This window comes from Lipophrys pholis, assembly GCF_963383615.2.
Source record: "Lipophrys pholis genome assembly, chromosome: 12".
NCBI classification, from domain to species: Eukaryota; Metazoa; Chordata; class Actinopteri; order Blenniiformes; family Blenniidae; genus Lipophrys; species Lipophrys pholis.
The window spans coordinates 11,578,921-11,601,669 of NC_137641.1; the positions used below are offsets into that span (position 1 = coordinate 11,578,921).

Sequence of the window (22,749 nt, forward strand, 5' to 3'; positions counted from 1 at the left end):
TTAAAGTCGGTCCTCAAAACCTGAGATGAACCGAGTTAAAAAGAGCTTCTCAATCAGACAGACAGAAAGAGATCGTTTCTCTTGATTCTTTTCAGTCAGTCAAACTGGCAATAGATGTTTAGATGGCCACGCAAATCTTAATTTGTGTCTCTAATTCACTGTAAATCAGTGTTTGTGGTCCGGCGAGCCCCTACATTGCGCAGCTGTGTGCTCCATAAAATTCCAATGAGACTCCTTACCTAAATTTAGACAAATAAGGCACTCAAAAGCAAAGAAGTTTCCTTTAATTTACTCCAATCAGAAAATGAAAGGAATATATCTCTGCTGGGCCCTGAAGCACAAACTATAGTGTGTGACGCAAACTACCAGCTGCACTATGTGAATGATTGGCATGCTGATGAGATTTTTCAGGGTTGAGGACACACTGTTTTGGGCAGAATCATCAGTCTTATCTTTAAAGAGACAGAGAGAGAGAGAGGAACAGGAGAGAGGAACAGGAGAGAGATAGTGGTAAAAACTCAATTTGATAATTACTGTCCCGAAGTGCTGTTTTGTGTTGAATAGAGCCTGTGCTCATTTTCAGATGCAAACGCCATACGTTTTGCTCCAGTACAGTTGGAGATGTTGCCAGTCACTACTCAGTAGAACATACTGAATTAAATAACTGTTCAGTAAATCAGAGGCACAGATTGAACTACTAAACAGCTCAAATACAAAGGCTATGATATGGTTGCTACACAAATGCCCACAGGTTTAGTGTGAAGAATGTGCGTTGAATTGAAATTTGCACAAAAGAAAACCAGAATTGGACCCCGAGGCCTCGTTTAAGTGAAAGCAGAAAACTTTCCATGCACTTTGGGGGTCCGTTTACACAACAACTGTGTCGTTTTCTTTTTAAAAACGGCTTTCAAGGTGGAACTTTTTGAAAACACTCAGACTCCATCCCCATGTGAACGTGGTAAAACGAAACTTTTCTGAAACGCTGCTACGGTGCACACGTGTGAGTCGATGGACAATAACAACAATAGAGCCTCTGGACTTCCTGTCAATGTTCTCCTGGGACTTGGTAGTTTTATAGTTGAGCGTCACCTGTAATAGCAATCCTACTTTGTCGTCTGTCTGTGTATGTTGGTGAACTGGCCAAAACGCAAAAACAATGCTTTTTTAACTTGAATCATCGTGTATTTCTGAGTGAAATTAACAGAGGAGGAAGGAACCTGCCCATGACTTTTGTGAAAGTTGGTGTGTGCCACTGATTGGCTTCTTGTCTCTATAATGTTTTGGTAACTCATAAAGGGGAGGTGCTGGTATCCTGTCCAGAAAGTTTCCTCCCTGTCCCTACAGTCTGCCGGGATCAGCTCCAGAATATATATGGATGGATGGATACATCAGAGGGGGAGTCTGCAGCCTTTATTAGAGGCAAATTTAGTGGCTTCCAAAAAGCTGGTGCACATCTAATAGGCGGACTGAGACCATTTGCAAAAAGCAGGTCTCAGTCCACTTTCAAATTGGTTCTGGAGAGCATTATTGAAGCTTGAATGCATCATGAACCAAAGAGCTGAAAACAGACCAAGCACAGAATGGGACAGAAGTCAGAATGGCTGCCTCCTTGCAGCCACTGATTTTGACTCTTTTCTACAATTTAAAAGCTCTTATTGAATTCCTTTTTTCATAAAGATACAGGCACAATATTCCCTAAGTGCATTAAACCCAAGTCACAGCTTGGCTGGATGTGTCATAAACGCATCTTATGTGCTTTTTCTTTACATGTTTTGGTCCAACGTTAACATTGTTATCTAGAGTGCAAACTAAAGTGAACACGAATGTGACTTTTCCACCTCTATTTTGGTCTTCATGGGATGCTGTACCACCGGAGTGGACACAACATGTGATACACTTTACCCTCAGTACGTACTCGGGCTGTCAGTTGATTGAATTCGTTCAGTTCATTTAGTCAGCTAATTGTTGAGATGTTTAAAATCCTTTCACTTCACAGTCCATTTTTAGCTAAAGAAAAGTTCCCTGTGTGTGTTTCAGTAAAGTAGATGGAAAGCTGGTGTTTTAGTGAGGGACTCCAAAGATGGTCACTTCCTGAATATGGAGCTTGTCGGTGAACGTATCCAATAATAGCGTGGTCCGCAAGTTCATTTTCGTTTGAGAAGAAATGCGTTGGTGATCGACCTGAGTCCGTTTTCTTTAACTGCAGTACTTTACAGAAATGTTTAACATGAGGGCAGAGGTTCTGCCACCCTACGGATGGCGCTGAAAGCTTTCATTGGAGACCAAACCACGATAACGCCAGGACCTCTGCTCATTTCCATTCTTTGCTTTTCAACAGTTAGCTCCTGGAGCCATATGTTACTCCAGCTCATTTTAGCTTCAATTAGACCACCCCAGTGGGCTGCAGGAGTGTCAGGACGTGAGTCCGTCGGAGGCACCAGCGTTGTCTGCGTGGATGGGGTTTAGAACAAATGAGTCAGGCGAGAGAGGCGGTGACGAAGGTGCAATTTAAATCTGTTTATCTCTGCAACCTACGCGATTATCTCGCGCAAACAACTGTTGGTGTGAAAGGGCATGTAAAAACAAATAATATCATCCTAGTAAATAAATACGTCTCCACCTGCCAATTAATGGTAGAACAGCAGCCGGATGGAAGACGGGCTTTGTGCTGGAAACACGACGTGTTACCGTGAACAGATGCTGGCTGCGAATCCCCTTGCCTTGTTAAATGTTCCTGCTTTCAAGGCTCCGTTCACACTCTCTGCGATGAAGAATGAAATGAAAGACTTTTGTCATTTATAAAGGTAACTGCTTCTGCCACTGGGTGTGTACTCCATGAAGAGGTGGAAACCTTCTTATGGCTGGACAATAGCAATCATAACATAACCCTGAAGACGTTATACGTGTGCTATGCTAAAGTAAGATAGCAATTCCTTGAATGTTTTTTCGATGCCCTTGCAGTCTCTCGTTCTCTTGCTCTTAAAGGCTGTCTATGCAAATGCCTGGAGCAATTTGGGACTTTCCTCAAGGCCAAGGTGATTATAAATAACAGAATGCAAGTGTTTTTCTCTTTTGCACCTGGAAGAAAAATCTCCAGCTCATTGAAACTTGAGAACATTGTGGTATTTAACTATTTCACCTTGACTTTTAGCTCATTTTACATGTTTAATAATGACGTTTCAGTTGAAGAAGCCTATGGTATACATGTTGCTTGCTTTTATTCCTGTTCTTGTCTTGAATAAATTCTTATAAAAACAAGAAAGACCCAATCTGCCCTCTCAGGAAGCAGGTTTATTCCTCTTCATGGATGGCATGGTCAGCTTTCAATTTCAACTGAAGCCTCTGACCCACCCTGCAGCCCCGAATAAGATTCAAGTGTATTTTCACTTGGATGAAAAGTAAATCAACCAAATATGAGGGCCATTTGTGGTTTGTCATGGCGGAATAAATGTTTTAAGTTCTTTCAAAAATAGAAAACCTAATCTGTATGCCAGTTAATTTGTTGAGCAACATTACTCAAACATACCAGAAACAAACGGCACATTTTTACCTTCATCGGTTGTGGAGAGACATTTTAACATTTCATGAAAAATGAACAAATAGATAATAACATATAACATCGTCACCTGATGCCAGACGATCCTGTGAATTTCTCTGCCTATGAGGAAAGACCTAAGGTGGACACTCAAAAATGCAGGCCCTCATGGAGCACTCAATTTAGAACAGTCATGGATCTCCGGTTTCCTACGGACGCTGTAGATTCAATTTGTCCATATTAATGGTTGTGTGTGTGTGTGTGTTATATTTCTCTATCGTTAAGTATATACCAGTAGGCGATGGAGACATGAGATAGAGTAGCATTTAGTGTGACTTTTGTTCAATTCCGAACTCTGGAGTGGAAACGTCACTATGCAATCCATTAATGAAAGTTGTGTCATGCAAAGAAGAAGCAGTAGTTGACTGCGATCCAAATATGTCGCCATGTAATCCAGGCCAAAGCCGACTCAAAACAAAATCGAAAAACCGAGCTTGTCGGTCAATAGTCAGCATCTCTGAATCTATGAGGTGGTGGTATTGCCGATTGTTTTGGTCAGTTCACACGTTATCAATGCTAAACATGGATTTTGAATTTTCTCATTTAGTGTCTTTCACAGCAGGAAGGCCTTGCAAATTTTAGTAAGACGTTCATTGGAGACACGCTGCATCCGTCACTTAAGCATCAATCCACTTTAGAATTTCTGCATCAGACCAAAAAAATCCTCCTCCACCAATTGGCTCCATCTTAACTCGTTGTCCTAAGTGATGCCATGAACTAGAATATTAGACTGCATTTCATTGAATATTAAACAACTGCATGGTGGTGTAGTGAATGACACATTTACCTCATAGTGAGAAGGTTGTGGGTTCAAATTCTTTCTCTGTGGAGTTTTCATGTTCTCTGCTGCACACGCGTGTTTCCTTCGTCTTCTTGTCCCACAGTCTGGAAACATGCATATGAGTTTGTTTGAGTACCCTGAATTGCCTGTAGGTGTGATCGTGGCTGTGTGTGATTGCCTGTCTCTCAGGATTGCCCTGTGATGGAGTGGGACGCACCCTGCCTTTGCCCCGAGTTCGCTAAGTTTAGCTCCTGTGACCCAGAATGTTTTTGAAATTGAAAGGTTGTATATGAATTAATTTGTCGTTTCATCCCAGTATTTAACCTGCATTAAACATTAAATAACATATTGTTCCGATAGAAGTACTGAGTCCCAGGCATTGCCGGGTTTCAGTTCTGCAAGGATAAAACGGAATACCCTTCGGCTGGTTGTGTTCTCAATTCTTTCTGTCTTCTCGTAGTGCACTGTCCTCATTAAACTTTGAGCGAATGTTGCGCGCTGCTTGGTGAGTTATGTATTTCCAAGGTAGAGGAACCCATCAGTGTGTCATGTGCATTAAGGTAATGACTTTCAGAACATAATAAGATATTATTATCCCCTGGAAACAGTTCTAATTGTTAACAACTTTGCATATCAGTCATGACAGTAATTATGTGTTGCTGCTGTTTTTTTCCAAAATGTTCTTCTTCTCTTTCATTCTCACATTTCCCCTGCTGTGGTTGTCTAGCTCGGTGAATCTTGTCCTTCCACCCGAGTCTCTCAGCCCTGTCTTTGTCCGCAGGCACTGGTATTTTCCTCTGTCAACCTCAGATGGACTGTAAATACAATGACATGGTACCTACTTTGTTCTGAGTCCCTGTTCTCTCCGCTGATCCCTCCTTTTTACCCCCCCCCCCCCCCCCTTGCTGTTTTAAGATTAGAGTTGACATTTGGCTCCTGAATTTCCCAGGTGTCGTAAGCGAAAGTGCAAGTGTCTCCATGTGTCCTTTTTGTGTCTTGACGGAGTGTGGCGTTGAGATGCTCTCGGGCTGAGGCCAACATGAGGTTAACAGAACGCGGCCTCGGCTCTCGCCACCGAGGAACTCTTAAGCTCGCTCAACTCCACACGCTGGCACCAACGCCGGTGCCAATCTAAATCTCACAACCTCAGGTTTTTGTCTCGCTTAGCAGAGCCAGACGAGGACTTTTTTTTGGGGGAAGCTTTGCCTTTTTCTTTTGAGCCGAACATCCGGGGAAATGTGATTAAGTAGCCTGCAGCCACTTTAGGTGTCTTTCCACACTTAGGTTTTGATTGGCAGCCGTGGGGCTCAGGCAGTATTACCATAGTTATCTCGCTACAGCACATTCCTAACAGCACTCACAGCCACCAGAGCTGCTCGTCATGCCTCTTAACTCGCAACCTATAGAGTTTCCTCATAAAAGGGATAAACATGCCAACAGCGGCCGTCCGGGTTCTACCAAACTCTTGAATGTTCAGCAACAAGTTGATGCGATAAAAGCTGAACTTCAGTAATAGTATCCTTGCTGTCTCCTCTAACTGCCTCACGTGCAAACATGGCCGAGTGCAAGGAAAACGTTTCTGTGTTTATGATCTTGAGTGTGCAGTTTTCTTGCTAAGTAATTTACTACCCCAGTGGACGGCAGCAGTTGTCAAAAAAAAAAAAAAGGGAGAAATATGTTGTGCACAGAATTCTTGATCTGCTTCTCTGACTGGTCCAATTTCTCTTCTAAATAAATTAAAAGAGCACTTCTAAGAAGCAGAGAGTGTGTCGTCCTTTTTGCACTCCACTTTTTACTTCAAATAAACATCATTGTAAATGCATATTCTAACTCGTCTCGTTCCGAGACTTTTCTTTCCTTGAGCTAGTGATCATGTAAAGGGATGGTTTTCCACTCTGTGTGTCTCCTCCAGAGTCTCACGGGATGGATCTATTTGCGGTTGCAGTCCATGAGTTCGGCCACGCCATCGGTCTGGTCCACACGTCAGCCATGGAGTCCATCATGAGGCCGTACTACCAGGGTCCTGTAGGAGACCCCCTGAAGTACGATCTACCCTACGAGGATAAAGTCCGCGTTTGGCAGCTCTACGGTATTAAGATGCACATCTCTCCTTTCTGTATGTGTGTGGGACACTGAGGAAGAGGAGCGTGTTCTCGTGAGGAAGGCGATTGATTAATGAGAGCATAGATGCATTTAATTGGACCTCTTTATGGCATATGACCTTATCGCCCCACTTCCTGATATAGATCGCAGCAGTGGACGAGCAATGTGCAACTAATGATCATGAAGGATCTGACTGTGGAATAGATAAATGAATTGGAACAAGATAAAGATAAACACGTACGCTTATATTCAAAAAGAAATGCTGTTTATTTTTTATCAGTTATAGAAATATTCTAAAGGAGAACCACCACTTTTTTCTGGATGTTTATGAAGGATTTTGAATGCTATGGTTGCTTAAAGAACATCTAAAATGAAATGAAAATCCAAAGGCAATGCTGAAACGTGACCAACAGGATGTTATTATTGGTCAAAATAGTTATGTGATCCTTACCATGAGTGTATAGTGTTGGTGGAACACCATCATCATCCAACAGTGCCATTTTAATTTTATTTAATCAAATGCAGGATTTTGAGAGGTCATGTAACTGTAGTTTTGTCTAAATACCACGATTATATGACAAGTTGTTTGATCTTTGGTATATTGACTTGAAATGCAATCCCATTTGACCTTCCCAGGTGTCAGAGACTCGGTATCCCACACAACTCGACCGGGAAATCAGTCTCCGACGGCTGAACCTCCCGTTTTACTGGACCTTCCTGAGAACAGGTCCACTCTGCTGTAAGTAGGAGATCTAGTGAAACATCATTCTTGTGGTCTAAACAAGTATAGTCGCCCACTTCTATCGCAATTCATTTCCAGCGAATCTCAATGGTTTTTTTTTTGCTTTCCTTTTCAAACACATTCAGGCTTCATTCATTTCCAAGTTCCCTCGGGTCTCTCAGTCCACCGCATCTGTAAAGACACTGGAGCAAAGGGTTTGATAAATGTCCCTTATACAGTAGATAAACGGAGAAAAGCAGTTAAATGCTTAAAGGCTCTCTTGCGGCCTGTAAATACTGCAATGTAGAGGTTGAAGGGGGAAAAAGTGTCTAATCTTTTTTTCTGCTCGAGGTTTTCCTTCTTTAACATGATCCGTCATGTTTTCCGAAATGTGACTTGGAACTGAAACAATTATTGCTCAACAAGCCCGATAAGTAATATAGAATTTGATCAAACAGTTGACACGGCATTTAGCTGTGGCCACATTCACTTTTCCCATTTCACAGCAAATAGTCTGTGTGCAAAGTCCAGTGCATGGTGCAAACGGATACGTGATTATCAATAGGTATGTCAAATTAATAAAGAAAATCACAATGACTGCATGTCTTGAACTTTTACTTTATTTTTGTCGTGCCTTTCATCCAAACATGCAGCCCAAAGTTGCTGCACAGCTTAAAAGCCAGCAATAAGGGTAAGCTAGAGTCCTTGTTCTTAACATTATTGAACGACGACGGCAAGAGTTGAAACCTGCAGAGGATTGAAGAAAGCTACTTAAATTGAGAGAAATGGAGTGGCTTGCTCAAGAAGACGGGCCAAACAATTTGGTTTGATAACTGTCATTAAGAGCTCGAAAAGTCTGTGCATAGACTCATTTGTCCGGGTAGGAGGCAACCGAATCAAGGAACAGCTTCAACCAATGAAGCCTCTTGGATAAGAGGCAGAAATGTCTTCAAAGACGTACGTCCAAGTCCTGTTGACCTGATTCGATTGCTTAAAACCCCCGATATATAACTTATTAAAATATGGTGCATTACAAGACAAATGTGAGATAAAGGTGCCGATTTAGATATAAAAAGCAAAATCCACAAACTTCCCTCAGTTTGATATAATCCTCTCTTTAATCCTTTAAAAGTACCATGAAATGTGTTCATGGCAGCGTTCCCCGTTATGTTATGACTGGGGAGAAAACTGACTTCATCCATCTGAGCTCACTTTGTTTAGAATTTAATTGCCATTCTGCTTTCATTCGAGATGTTCTTATATAAAGACATCTTAAACAAACCCTAGACCCCCATTGTCTCCTTAATTAATATTATAAAATCTGTTGGCACACATCAAATTAAGCGTCAAAAGTGCACAGACAAAAATATGCAGTGCTTTGTTTTGACAAAGCATGGCAATTTTGAATCACGAGGACAATGTTGCTTTTTTAGAATGAACAGGCATGCAAAATTGACTTTGCGTGACTGGGGTACTTTTCTCTCTGTCTGTTCTCGATAGATGGAAAAGCTGAATCATTCTCTACAAGGGTCACAAATGCTCACCACGAGGCAGCAGCGTTTGGTTAATAAACCTCTAAATAGAAATCTTTGTTGTTGGTGCAGGGGCTCTTAGCCTCCCACTCGCAAGCCCACAGCCTGTCGGTGGTAATGGCGACATCATTGACAGGCTGGCCACGTCAGTGTTTTAAATCACTTGTTAGCCCTGGGGATGAACGAACTGGAAGACCTTGCCATGTCGGTGTGGCAGCGTTTCGCCCCATGTTTAATTAAATTGAAGGAAACACATGCACATGCATGCACAAATTCACAGGCTCCCTGAAGGCAAGTGTTGCCGAAAATTAGCTGTTGTTTTTTATAATGTGTAAAATATGTTAAATAGGTTGAGTCTTTTCATATGAACTGCATGCATAGCCGATCAGCCATGATACTGTAATTTTGCTGAGTTTTCTCTGACCCAGCTATCCCTTTCACATCAACTTATTGTCAAATACATCCTGCCCACTAAGTGGTTCAGTGACAAAAAGATCTGTGTTTTCCAATTCATCAATATTTTGTTTCCCTATGGCTGATTAGTATGTTTGTGGGGTTTATTTTTTTTGTTATTTTCTCAAAAGCAGCAGTATGTACAGCCACATAATCTCCGTACTTGACTTTTAATGTATCGTTCCTTTCTCTCGTTCCACTCTTGCGATCTTTCATTCTTCTGAAACTGTCTCTTGTCCTTCCTCCAACTTTACTCCACCTCTCCCAGGATGGCGCGTGACGCCCCGGACAGATGCTCCAGTCACTTTGACGCTGTGGCCCAAATACGAGGGGAGGCCTTCTTTTTTAAAGGTATTCAACCTTTTCTTGGGGAGGAAGTGGAACGGAGAGAGAGGGAACGAAGAGGGCGAAAGCCATTCTCATGAATAAATGTCAGAGGTAGCTTTGTACATTTGATGATTATGTATTTATTGCTGATGTCCCTTATAGTACTTGTTCACAGAATTGTATCTCCTGGTTTAGTTAGATTCTTTATAAAGCAGGCTAAACTCCATGCTCATGGACAGGTTGCACTTTCAGTTTGCATGCATTTTGCAGGTGATCAACTGAGAGTAATGCATCACTTACAAACCAGAGCCTTCAATTGAAGTTCTTTCACACATTTTTTCTTGTGTTTAGACACTAGATGCGGTGCCAAGCCCCCAAAAAGCATGTTTTGGGTGTTATTGGAGCAAGGTGTCCAACATTTTGGAGTTTTACAGCAGATAAATGAGAATTTTGGCTATTTGGCTATAGCTATTGAGATTCATAAAAGATAATGAGTCCTCAGTAGAAGTACAACACAGAAAATAGATCTTTTTATGTAGAAAGCCTAAATAAAAGTCATGGAGAGTCAGCGAGGCTCTCGCCACAATAAGAGCAGCATCTCAGCTGAGTTTATTAAGCATATTTGAAGCAGGTATCAATCAAATTTATTGAGCGGATTTCACAGTAATGAAAGTGAGCCCATCATAAATCCGTGTGAGAGAAGTGCTTGGCTACAGTTTAGCTGTGCAGATGTATAGATTCAGTTTTTAGCAGAACTTGGCAATGATGAAAGTTGCCCGTCCCCGCTTGAGTAGATCATCTTACAGTGTGCATTGTCATGGTTGCACACTTTTTTTTTTTTGTACACACATACCTTGAGTGGCTCAGGTCCTTGAAGATGGGATTTTCTTTTGGAGTGATCCAGACCTCACTTGGTTGATTATCATGAAATTATTGGACCACATTCTTGTTTCATTAGCTCATAATCACAAGGGGTTTTGATCTACCACGGCTTTAACAAGAACCTAGAACATTAATAACATATTTGTTATTTGTTATGCTGGTTACACCTTTGCTTGTTTTCAGGAAATTAAAGATGGTACATGGCTGTACACGAAACAACAAATCCTAAAAGCACAAGATGTTACCAGTTATGTTATACCTCATGTCGGGGTACTGTGATTTTTTCCCGGCAAATTACTGAAGTCATTTTATTAAGGCAATTTGACCCAGGTACCCTTGATGCCTTTAGAAGGCAACAGTCGAATTGAGGCCATTGGTCTGCACAGTCTACATCTTACCTGACAAGTAATCAGTCGTACCAGCAACTAGTTCATGTGACAACTTCTCTTTGGTTATTAAGTTGAATCAGAGCATGGCACAAGCCTGGTCAGGCTTTGAGTGTTGGTTTGGAAAGCTTCAGTTGATTGGACTGTCCTGTCCTGGAGTAACAAACTGATCCTCTTGCTTGCATTTTCTTATGCAAATGAGCTACTTTCCCTCTGCCAAGGTTTGAGAATCAGAAGTCATAAACTGAACTGCATAAATATAAATCATATAAACAGAGGTTGGATGCTGCCAATATACGAACTGCCCCATTGGGGATTCCACTCAAAACTCAAAGGATGTTGCAGTGCATATTTATTAGTGTTTTATTGCAACAGTGTCACAAATAGACAAAAACTGTGTTTTGCTTGGAACGTGAGTTTCATGTGGAACATACCTGCTTTTTAATTCTCATGCTTAACGACGCAAGAGGCAGACGGGAGCAGGAATGAGTGAGTCTATAAAGCAAAACACAAAGGGATATTAACCAGCCAGGGGACAGAGTGGTGGCTGCAGTGATCGATAGAAACCCAAGTCATGCGTGACTCCGAGGGGTCATATCACATTCCCACACACCATTACGTATTCTGCAGCCTAAACAAATTGGTCCTACAGTAGCTGGGCTTTCACGCACTATAAATATTTTGTGCTGAGCCCCAAAATTGATCCGTTTGGCTCATTGGCCAGTCTTGACTTGTACGTTCACAAATCAAAAGGGGTTTCGTCATCCAAAACACCTTTCATAAGAGCACGGTGATAACTGTTTATTATACATGTGTACATGGTGAGTGTGAGTTGAGGTTTCCCTATTTTCATAATTAGTTATTGTTCCTTCCAGAATCAACTGCTCTTGTTCATCTTCCACTAGGTTTTTCACGGGTACATCACATGACCAATCAGGGAGATCACGGTGATTTATTTGAGCAGACGTCGAGCCGCACACAGGGATAGGCTGGTCTCACAGCAAGATACTTCGTTTGCAGTAAGACTGAGAAAGAAATGTCTCGCTGTCTGCCACTAAGAAAGCCAAGACAACAAAAACACCTACAGAATATTTTGCAGTGATTAAAATCGATTGACTCCTGTCCCTGTCTCTCGCAGGGAAGTACTTCTGGCGGCTGACTCGGGAGAAGAACCTGGTGTCTCTTCGTCCTGCTCAGATTAACCGTTTCTGGAGGGGTCTCCCGCCTAATTTGGACAGTGTGGACGCTGTGTACGAGAGACCAGGGGATCACAAGATAGTGTTTTTCAAAGGTGAGTCTGTGTGCTGGAATTCAGGTTATTCTCACCAGCCAGTCATTCTCATTCAGCTCAGTTTAATGTCTGTTTTCACCTGTTATTAGTTAAGGCAGTCAGGTAGTCGATCCCCCTTTAACTTGGCTGCAGGTGTCTTTGGTTGCTGTTTGATAATCGTCTCCGTGTGTCAAAATGTCTTTGCCTCCAAGTTACTCCCATAACATACAAACACCTTGTACGTGCAGCGTGTGTGGTCGATGCATCGGAGCATTTTGTTTTTCCTTTATATTTTGATTTGATATTAAGCATTATTAATGTTATGTCATAATGCACCATATATACTGTCGACTAAACTGAATGAATTTACATATTTTAAATAACCACGAAGGTAAAAACACTTAAAGGGAAATGAATCCTATATTTCTATTCCAACTGGTGATAGACGCTCTGGGCCTTTGTGGGTATGATAACAATAAACTTGATATCGTGCCGAGTGCTGTTGGCTCGACTTCAGGCTGGGTCTTCCTGTTCTGCATGTTCTCCCTGAGCTCCAGTTCCCTCCTCATGTAAGGTTAATCGGTGATCTAATTTACAGCGAATGTGTGTGGTTGTCTTTCCTGTGAAGGACTGGCGGCCTTGTCTTATGCCCTCACCCATTGTTGACTGGATTTGTCTCCACCGCCTGACGGAGTAGAAGATAGATTGTTTGACTTATGGCAAGAATGAATGCTTTGATAATTACGTGTGTGTTTGATCTGATTTTTAAACATTAACACGTTGTTGACATAATTCTATTTGACATAACTGTACTTACATAAAAGAGGGCAACAAGTATTTTGCTCTGCTGACAAAATTTGAATTCATTTAGTACTTAACCCTGTGGAGTGTCTTCATTTCTCACCTATAAAGAGGCTTTTTTTCCCCACATATGAATATTTGTTTTCTTTGTGTCTCTGTGTCCAACCCTCCAGGTCTGAAGTATTGGGTATTTAAAGACAACAATGTAGAGGAAGGTTACCCTCGTCCCATTAGTGACTTTGGCCTCCCGATGGAAGGCGTGGACGCTGCCTTTGTTTGGCTGCACAATGATAAGACCTACTTCTTTAAGGACAGCCACTACTGGCGCTATGACGACCACCTAAGACGCATGGACCAGGGCTACCCTAAAGACAGCAGCCTCTGGAAGGGGCTACCACCTCATCTGGACGACGCCATGAGGTGGTCCGATGGTGAGTAGCTGATGAAATGCTCCCATGGTGGTTAAATGACACTGATGTGAACCGTTTCCAATGAGTTGATGTGACACTTTGGAGCCTCTTTGAGTTGGCATTCATCATTCGGTTCCCCAAGGCGTTTTTTCACAATGATGCCATCATGAATCTGACAAAATACGGAAGATCAAGCCACTGCACGTTTGTATTACTTGGGAACCTTTCGGAAGCCCGCTGCTCGAGTTTCCTCGACAACAAACGTTTTAGATTATGAGACACTGAGTCAGTCGTACTGGAGAGAACGTGCGCGTCTCCCTCTGCTTGCCAACAGCAGCCTTGACCTTTACACTGCAAACACAGTGGCGAGCCGTGTCGGGTGTTTTACGACTCTACAAGCTGGTGGCCTCAATTAATCCATGTTGCCAGTGTGAGCCCAGCGCGCTCGGTCAGATGTACAGGGAGTGTTTGAGAAGCACTAAGACGGGATGACAAGATCTCCAATCTAATCAAGGAGTTCCAGCAGAGATTGTTTCTGTTGCATTAACCTTATCACTATCAGCATGCCACAGTCGATCCTGACCACCCCCCCCCCCACCCCCCCCCCACCACCACCACCACCCCTTCCCGAGTACTCGGTCATCTTTTCTTTCTTATAACGCTGGACTGAGACAAAGCGTCTGTTGATCTTCCCCATTGTTGATCATGATGCACTCTGTGGACCACCTGCAGTAAAACGGCTCTCAGTTCAGCTTCAGCCATTTGCCTTTCAACCAGTTTTCCTGCTGCTATGCCAGTGTGTCTCAAACTTATGTATACAGATGATATATATACTCCAAACCGGTGGTGTCATTTTTTATTTTTTTTGTAATGATTTGAAGAATTGATAGTTCCCCGATTAAATTTTTTCAAAGTAAATAAAAAAATAATTCCAAATGGCAGCTCATTAATTCTTGGTACTAAATTGTTACCAGCTACGTTATGAGTTTGACATAGGATTGCAAACTGTCATTTCATGAGAGGTTAACCACACCACATACATCAGTTTATAAGGGGATAATATGTTTTAAAGTGAAAACTAAATACAGCTTTCAGATTCTTATTTCCTTCTTCAGAAAAGTACTTCCTGCTCACAGTTGGACATCCAACTCAAGCGTGCACAGATGACAGTCATGCAGTGACTGCCTTTACGCAATGCCATGATTTATGTGTCATGGTTTGTCAGTGGAATGTGCAGAATGTGGCATAAAAGTGTGTTTTGGATTTGACAGTCAGTAAAATATCAATTTAAGAGTAGACATAATCGTTTCAGAACATACATTTGTCAAGTTACGCGACCATTCGATTTCCTTTGTGCTGTCAGGCAGCTGGTAATTTGTAAACAGTAGCTTGAAGCGACAAATCTTTGTTGCTGGTTTGTTACTAAGACTCAAACGTCAAAAACAAACTATATATTTGTGTCTTCACTTTGGTTTTCACTCTGTAGCACTTCTCCTTGAGTTACTTTGTACGTCTCCAAAGCATGTTGGCTCATTCCCACTTTGAGTGTGATTTGTTTGGTAAACTTAGGTGTGTGAGTGCCATCCTCTCACACACTGATCAGCATCTTTTCAGCTGATTGTGGTCCTCCGTGTCCCCAGCAAAGACTCCACTCCTTTTTTTGAAGTGTCACACTCACACTGTTGCCACTGAGCCACTGAGCATTAATGATGTCTCATCACACGGCATGGGGTAGTGCTTTCTATTTGAATAGAATCAATCCGGTTCCAAAAAAATTCTTATCATCTGTGACATTTCTGGAAACACATCGGCGGTAGTTTCACAGCCAAATGGAGAAGTATTGCTTTTCTGCTAACTGCTGCAAATTGGCCCAGAGCTTTTGTGAAACATCGTCAACCACTGACCCAATACTTGACAGTTACTGTAGAAAGACCACGTCGGTCACCGATGACCTTTTTCTGACATAAATCCTATCGTTCTATTGTTGAGAAGTACCCATCTGTTGTATCGGGTTGTTCTGCTTGTGCAGAATTGCATGTTTCTGTGGCAAATTAGATTTTCCAGGCAATGAAACAGGTAAGACATATTAAGCTGCGTGTCGGTCACAAGAGAATTAATATCAGGTCGCAGATGTATTCTGTATTACATACCCGATTTTGAGGGTTTTTTTCTAATAACCAACCCGTATGCAAACATGGAGATTAATTTTTTATTCTAAAACGTAAATAACTGTTTAAAAGTTAAATGATCTTTTTTTCTACATTTGCTTCTCAGGCAATAATATATTCTAAAAACAAAAATGTTATTATTTTGAGTTTTCTTAAATCTACACTGAATTATGCCAGGTGTTTAAAATTTGAATGAATAATTTATTGTACTTTCCTAGCCACTGGTGTCTAAAACAAAAAAAATAAGAAATTTGAGTAATGAGGTAATAAAAGAAACTTTAAAACAGGACAATATAGGAATCAAATAATCATTTTGCGCATTATTTGTTGGATTTATCGATATGCAATGTCTTCAGAAGATGCACAATGGCCTCCGATCATTTCACAATGGATATAATATTGAAATAAATACGCGTATAGTGTGTGGCTGTAAAGAGTTACGATAAAGTCCACGCCTCCAGTGTAAAGCCTGAAAATGAGCTTCAGCCGTTGTTCTCAGGATCTAATCTTTTTTTCTGCTCTTTGTGTACCAAGAACTACACTGTTAGATTTACTCAAAACACCATCTGGTTGTACAGAGTGATATTGCCTGGCCGAACAAGTTGAGGCTAGTTAGTTTTTAGTGGTTTTCCCTTCAGCACATTACATTTACCTGTTTGATATCAACTCCATACAAATCACTGATACTGTTTATATTGTATGGAAACATTAACATAATATTCTTTATGTGTCGCTTTAGAATAACTTCAGTGACATGTAAAGCGATCAAATACCTGAGAGCAGAGCATTTAAAGCATCGTGCGCTGCTTTGATGTCGCCACAGAAAGCCTGAGATGATGTTCAAACAGAAATTCATACAAAGGGCGACAGAAAAACACCAATAAAAAGTATGCATAGTTTTTGCCATTCAATTACTGTAGTCGCTGAAGGCTGTGTGGGCGGGAATGTTCCTCCCTTCTCATTTCCCTCTCCTTCACCTCTCTATAAACTTTCTCCTAACCTTCCCCGCTATTCCTCCCCCCCTCCCCCATCCTTGAAAGTGGTGGGCTTTATGGGAGGAGGTGTGCTAATGCGATCATAAGAAGAGCGTGTCACGCCTAAATCCACCATGTCAGTAATGTTTACACACTCTGTGCGTCTGTGCCTGTAAAGCAGGTCTTTACTTCTTATAAAATGCAAAGCACCTGCATTGAAGTGCACGCATGCACTTGAGCCAGAATATATGTACCTCCGAGCTCACAGCTGGCCGGGTGTGAATATGTGTGGTATTAACATACTGGTAAACATTGGGATCATGTATTCCCGATCATTTGTACGGGCAAATAGATTGTAAGAAGTAGGTATGGAAGTTTGAACTGAGCCTGGAACGATTTACCTGCTGAGCTGGAATTAGTCCTCTGAAGACTGAAGTCTTTCGAGCGTCCAAGCGCGTGAAATAGTAGTAAAATGTTGTTTTGAAAAAGGTAACCGTTATTTTGTGGCGCTCACAATTCATATATGAATCACCTCTTTTGTTTTTCCAAGTACTTTTCGGCTGAAGTCAGTCATTGCCACGGGTCAACCATAACTTGCCCCAGTAGTCCCTAATTGGTAGAGACCAAATTTCCAAACTTTAGGAAACCTAAAATAAGTCAGATTCTCTTGGAAGTTCAGCAGCTTTTTGAAATAAAATTTTTCTTCAAATTCACATGTTTTCTCATGAACATTTTGAAGATATTTCAAATTATAATTCCATAGTCATAGTCTGCTCTGATGTAAAAAATAAGTTGTCTGGCCTTCGTGTAGATGAAAGACTAATCAAATCCAGCAGTTTCATACTGTATACTGTATTATTTGAGACGTCTGTCCTCAGTTTGGATCTCAGAGCTTCGTCTGTTTTGTTTCCATAAGCTTCAGCCATTTGCTGCTAAATTGGGTCACCAACTAGGAATTGTCAGCAATGGATGAATGTTGGAACCCCTCCTGGAGGATTTCTTATCCTTCTCTTACTTGTTAAGTCTCCCGTTTACATCCTTGTTCCTCAGTCACAGCTTCCCTCGCCTTTGTCGAGTTTTTGTCCCAAATATGTCAAGATCGGAGGGCCCCGGTTCTGCAGTTTCATTTATTCCACTTTTCTTTTTTTTTTTTACACACAGTGACATACACCTGGCAGTTCATGTAATGCAAGCAAAGGATGCCGCCCATACGATAACACCCTGTTTGTTTCAGTTACGTCTCGGTGTGAAATGATTGGCAGCAGCCCGTGCAACAGAGGACTAAAAAACCAGCCCTCCTCCAGCCAATAAAACAGTGATCGTGCGCCGTGCCTGCCTGCACTCAGCGGGGTTTTCTGGGTATTTTGGCTGCTCTTTGGCAGCCTGCGTTTCCTCCTCCCCGGGGATGGTGGGCTCAGTGTGGGGAGTCAACCAGACCACTATGTCTGCACGGAGTAGTAGAAAGGTGATCTCAGGAGGGAATTGTTGCCGCTCGCTGTTGTTGACCCCCATGTTTCTAAGCAGGTCAGTTTCCGGGAACAGTTAATGGCTTCCCATGTTTCTGGAATAAATGAATGCATTGCATGTTACTGTCTGGAGGATTGTACGAATGGGGCTTTTTTGAAATTTCAACCAAAAACACTATTCTTTCACCCAGCCTCACTCAGTACTAAATCTATGTTGTGTCTGTCACTGGTAGAAATTAATATGTGAAACTTTTTTCTTTTCTGGACTCCGGCTGTCTGCTCTCGTTCCAAATTAGTGCTGCCAAAATGCCACTCAGTCGGCAAAGAAATTCTGCCAACTCGCTTCAGATTGTGCCATGGCCCCGAAACAGATGCTCAAAACCTCTGCACATTTGTACAGATTCCTTCTACCATTTGAAATGCAGTTATTTCCTTCCAATATTATGTCATTTTTTGAATAGTTCTGTTGTTTTGAGAAAAGAAAATGTGCAAAGCATCCACGCTATCGAGACTTTTAAAGGCACATAAAAAGATATATAGGCAAAATGCAGCCCGCGCCTGAAGCAGTCATAAAGATATATTGTGATATAAATCCACATTAAAAGGGTAATATATTAGTACCGTTTTATAACAGTCGTAAGGCAAAAGCGAAATCTTGTGATAGTTAATTTGTTCCAGAGACTCACATTGTAAAACCAACATGGTCCTGACATTTGCTTTGATGAGACACAAGTCTCAGATCTGGGTTCGGTCCCCAGATGTTTGAGAAAGGTTACCTGCTGTTCTTTCGTAATGATGACGGCTCAATGGCCGTGGACAAGCTTTAGTGCTTTTCCCCAAAGAGATTGATAAGTTGCACTTCAACCGACATTGTTTTGGACGCTTTTTAAAAAGCGACTCCCTCTTTTGCATCAGGTGGCTCTCCAGATTAGGCCTTGATCGAGCACTTGTAGCACAGAAATAACTCATTAGCATGGAGTGCTCGGTCCACTCTCTGAGGGACGGAAGCTGACATCACCTCTCTCACCTGCGGCAACTCCCGGATGAGTGTGCGGAGACTCTTGGCGCTTTAGGTTTTTTGCCAGTTTCAGAGGTCCATCTCCGTCTCTGTGATGTGTGTGTGTGTGTGTGCAAAAAAAACAAACTGGCCAGACAAGAGAGAGCACATTCCACCAAAACCCATGCTTTTTCAAGGAAGACACATAGATTTTCACACATTTATAGAAATAAGAACACAGACTTCCACGTATGCCTTGTGCATTCCTGTGGGCAATGGTACTGGAGCCACATCAAAGCCTTTATCTGCCTTTAGGCGGCTTCAAGTTCCACCAGCCGAGGATGAAGGGAGAACGGCGAGGCAGAAAGCAGAGAGAAGTGAAGAGGACATGGTGACAACTCGTGGTGAACAGCAGTCAGAGTGGCAGTTTCGGAGAGGCAGAAGTCCTGGAGAAATGGCAGCTTTTAGAAGAAGATAAGTACGAGGATGATGAGGAGACATTGTGTGATCTCGGCATAAAGAGAGCAAGTCATGAAAGGCAGCAAAAGAATATCTACACTGCTGGTTTTGCGATTGTCTTTTCAAAAGATGTTTTTTTTTCAAGTGAGGAGTGGGACATTTTCTGAAGGAAACCCGAGAAAGTAAACATACTTAGGTTGGTATTATTGTACATCTGCATAGTCCTTGTCGGCTCTCATCAGTGCCAAGGTTTGATGTCTTTATTAAAGGTGGTGCAGGTCCATATAAATCTGACTCATGGTACTTGATATTAACATTGTTACTCAGATGTGTATTTATAGTAGCTGTGACAAGAGATTGCTGCTAAACTAGGTTGGATTGTGTTTTCATGTGCAGTGACGGTAAAGCTTCTTATGAAAGCCGCATAGTTGTAGGAATACCCTCCACTCAGATTGGAAGCGACTCTGTGATAGATATACTGTCAGGTTTTAGTTTATTTTTTTGTCTACATTTTCGTTAACATAAACACTCCTTTGTTTGCTCTATTCACCAACAAGTTTGAGACCATTTGAAGACTTCAGACTCAAAACATTCATTATTAGTTGTTCCCCTCATTAGGACACTGAGCGTCTTGTCGACGTTGTTCAGTTGCTGTTTATTGGAGTTTGAGAAACCAAAATGACTTTGAAAACATGTGGGAGGCCTGAATGAATGTTAATTTTAACCTCCTGGTATGTTTATTTTATATAAATGTTTAATGTCTATGCCTCCTATAAGCAATTCCCACCGCACTGCCGCTGCCATATTCACATCGACCACCAGAGGCTGCCAAAACATCCCTCGTGTCATGTAGACGTGTCCTATCACTCTTTATCTAAGTGTCTAAAAGCAAGAATTGCCATTCGGTTAAACTTGAATTTTACTTCTTATTACAATTTGGGAGATAAAACGGAGCATGACCGTGATGTTTGTAGTGAAGGGATATTTCTGTGACAGTGCACCATATTGCTAGCTCTGGTTCGCTACATCATTCATATATATATGATAATTTAATAAAGGGAATCCATTTTCTACATATAGTGTGAAAAGGCCTCTGTATGTCCAAAAACATAAGCTTGCAGCAGTACTGAAAAATAATATTAGTATGCTATTTACAAGCTTGGATGCTTTATTTGAAATGCTGCTTTAAATTAAAACCTCCTATGAGAAATGCCTGTGGCATAACCAAGCAGGGCTTCACTCCTGAGAACATGTCAACATAGACTTATTGATCCGCCGTGCAGCACTGTGAACAAAACTCTTTTCTTTCTAGAAAATGATATGCACAACAGTTTGATACCGTTGCCACTAAAGCAGCCCAACATTCCTCATCGATCAGCCGCCGCCGCTCCCCACACTGGAACTGTAAGCACATGTTAAACCCAAAGCCTGACTCCATTGGTAACGTTCACTTAAAGACCCCAGCAATGATGTGAGCTCCCCGAAAACAAACTTTTTTTGATTTTTTTATTCGTCTAGTTTTCATCGTGATACCTCACCACCTTCATAAAATCCAGATCTCTGGAGCAAGCAGCCCATTATGCTCCCTGCGCTAACAGGCACATCTCCTTCTTGGGATAATGAACATTTTCCACTCATTACTTTCAGTGATTGGTGCAGTTTTATGCACAAAAGCAGTTTTTTTTTCTTTTTTTTTCCGTCTTGGTCACCTTTTAGACCTTCAGTCATTTGGGGTCATTTTCTTCCCCTCGTTTCTGTGTAAATCTCACTAATGACATCATGTGGAAGCACTTTTATAATCATGGCTAATTTATTTTTATTTCCTTTGTTTTGCTCATAAAAAGTGAGGTCTTCTTACTCGCTACTATGGAGGACAATAAAACTGTTTTGTTTTTTTTTTTAAATGTGAGGCTTTGTGTTTATATTTCTATATATTATATCATATTTCTAATGCTCTTTTCTTTCTTTTTTTAAATCTCAAAAGTTTTTTTCTAGTGGCCACACAGTGAGGTAGCGGTAAAGCACTCTGGGCTTAAAAAACCTGGAACTTCTGTTCCTGCTTTTGACTCCAGGGTCAGGTCCTTTTTGGGTGGAGTTTATACATTCAAACTGTGCATGGGTTTTTCCCTCGGCACACGGACTTCCTCCCACAATCCAATGGCATGTTTGCGGGGTCAATATGTGATGACATTCACAAAAACACAACGCTACACTCACAGCTTTGCATTCTAACGAGCAGCTTGTATTTAGTTCTTTGTAGAGCCAAAAACGTCACAGGAATTGCAAAGTCCAACCGGGAGGGATCAACTTTGGCTCGCATGCATCTGACACTGTAGGTACAGTTAGATTTTAGTTTTGATTAGACATAGGGACATCTGGGAAGTCTTTTACATAAATGGAAATGCCCCACAAAGTTAGAAAAATGGAAAGAATGAATTTGTATTGTTTTTCTGCTGCATGTCTTTCTCCAGATCCACGGTATCTTCTTGATATGTCCTCCTCCGCTTTCCCTCCAAAGGTTCATCCTATTTCTTCAACGGGAAGGAGTACTGGCGAGTGCCGGGCAGCGACATGGAGGTGGAGGCGGGATTCCCCCGCCTCATCGCCAAGGACTGGCTGCTGTGCACGGAGATGCAGTCGGACTCGCCGGACGCTGATTCCAAAAGCACCGAGACGAGGGTGAACGTGCACCAGCACCCCGACCACGCAGAGAACGGGTACGAGGTGTGCTCCTGCACCTCCGACACCGCCTCGCCTTTAGGCGCCCGTCCCTCCCCGTCCCCCATGTGGCTGCTGCCGCCGCTCTGGACGCTCTCGCTGGCCCTCCGATCTGAACTGCTATGATGCTAAAGCAAAGTTCTTCAGCTTGGGTGCAAGACAAAGAGAGGGACACTCACCGGGGTGGGTGGGGGGACCGGTGGGGGGACCGGTGGGGGGACCGGTGGGGGGACCGGTGGACACTCAGCCAAAACAACAAACTGGAACATTTTGTTCATATTTAAATATCAATCAGTATCTTTTTTGCTTTTGTTTTGCTGTTATTTATTTAACATGCCATTTGATGGTCATCTAAAGCGCCTTGCAGTATGGGTAGTGCATACCATCATCATCATCATCATCATCATCATCATCATCATCATCATCACACCATCGAACTTGTCCAAACCTACGTATCTCACTGGGCTGCAATGAATCGCAACTATTTTGAGAGAAAATGTGATGAAAGATGCAAATTTCATCAGATTCACACCACGTTGGTTGTTTACGTTTGTCACACAAACTCCCAATTAGAATTTGAGTAAAATCTGCCTGGAGTTTGCGTGCATGTCTCTTGAAACTCCAGAGCAGAAGCTGCTGAATCTTTAATGGCCCAAACTATATTGTGAAGAGCTTGAGACATCCACAATGACTATGAGACTGTTTT

At 42.0% G+C, this 22,749-nt stretch overlaps 1 protein-coding gene across 1 annotated transcript in view; it reads left to right on the plus strand.

The window, feature by feature from the left end:
• Positions 1 to 22,169, plus strand: part of LOC308117504 (matrix metalloproteinase-17-like) — a gene marked incomplete at both ends in the record, with an annotated part of 105,808 nt that extends 83,639 nt beyond the window's left edge. The window contains 6 exons of the mRNA XM_080476422.1: positions 6,289 to 6,465; positions 7,116 to 7,218; positions 9,454 to 9,536; positions 11,919 to 12,071; positions 13,025 to 13,282; positions 21,844 to 22,169. Of these exons, the coding sequence (XP_080332548.1) occupies positions 6,289 to 6,465; positions 7,116 to 7,218; positions 9,454 to 9,536; positions 11,919 to 12,071; positions 13,025 to 13,282; positions 21,844 to 22,169 (1,100 nt within the window). The remainder of the gene's footprint in view (positions 1 to 6,288; positions 6,466 to 7,115; positions 7,219 to 9,453; positions 9,537 to 11,918; positions 12,072 to 13,024; positions 13,283 to 21,843) is intronic.
• Positions 22,170 to 22,749: the final 580 nt, after the last annotated feature.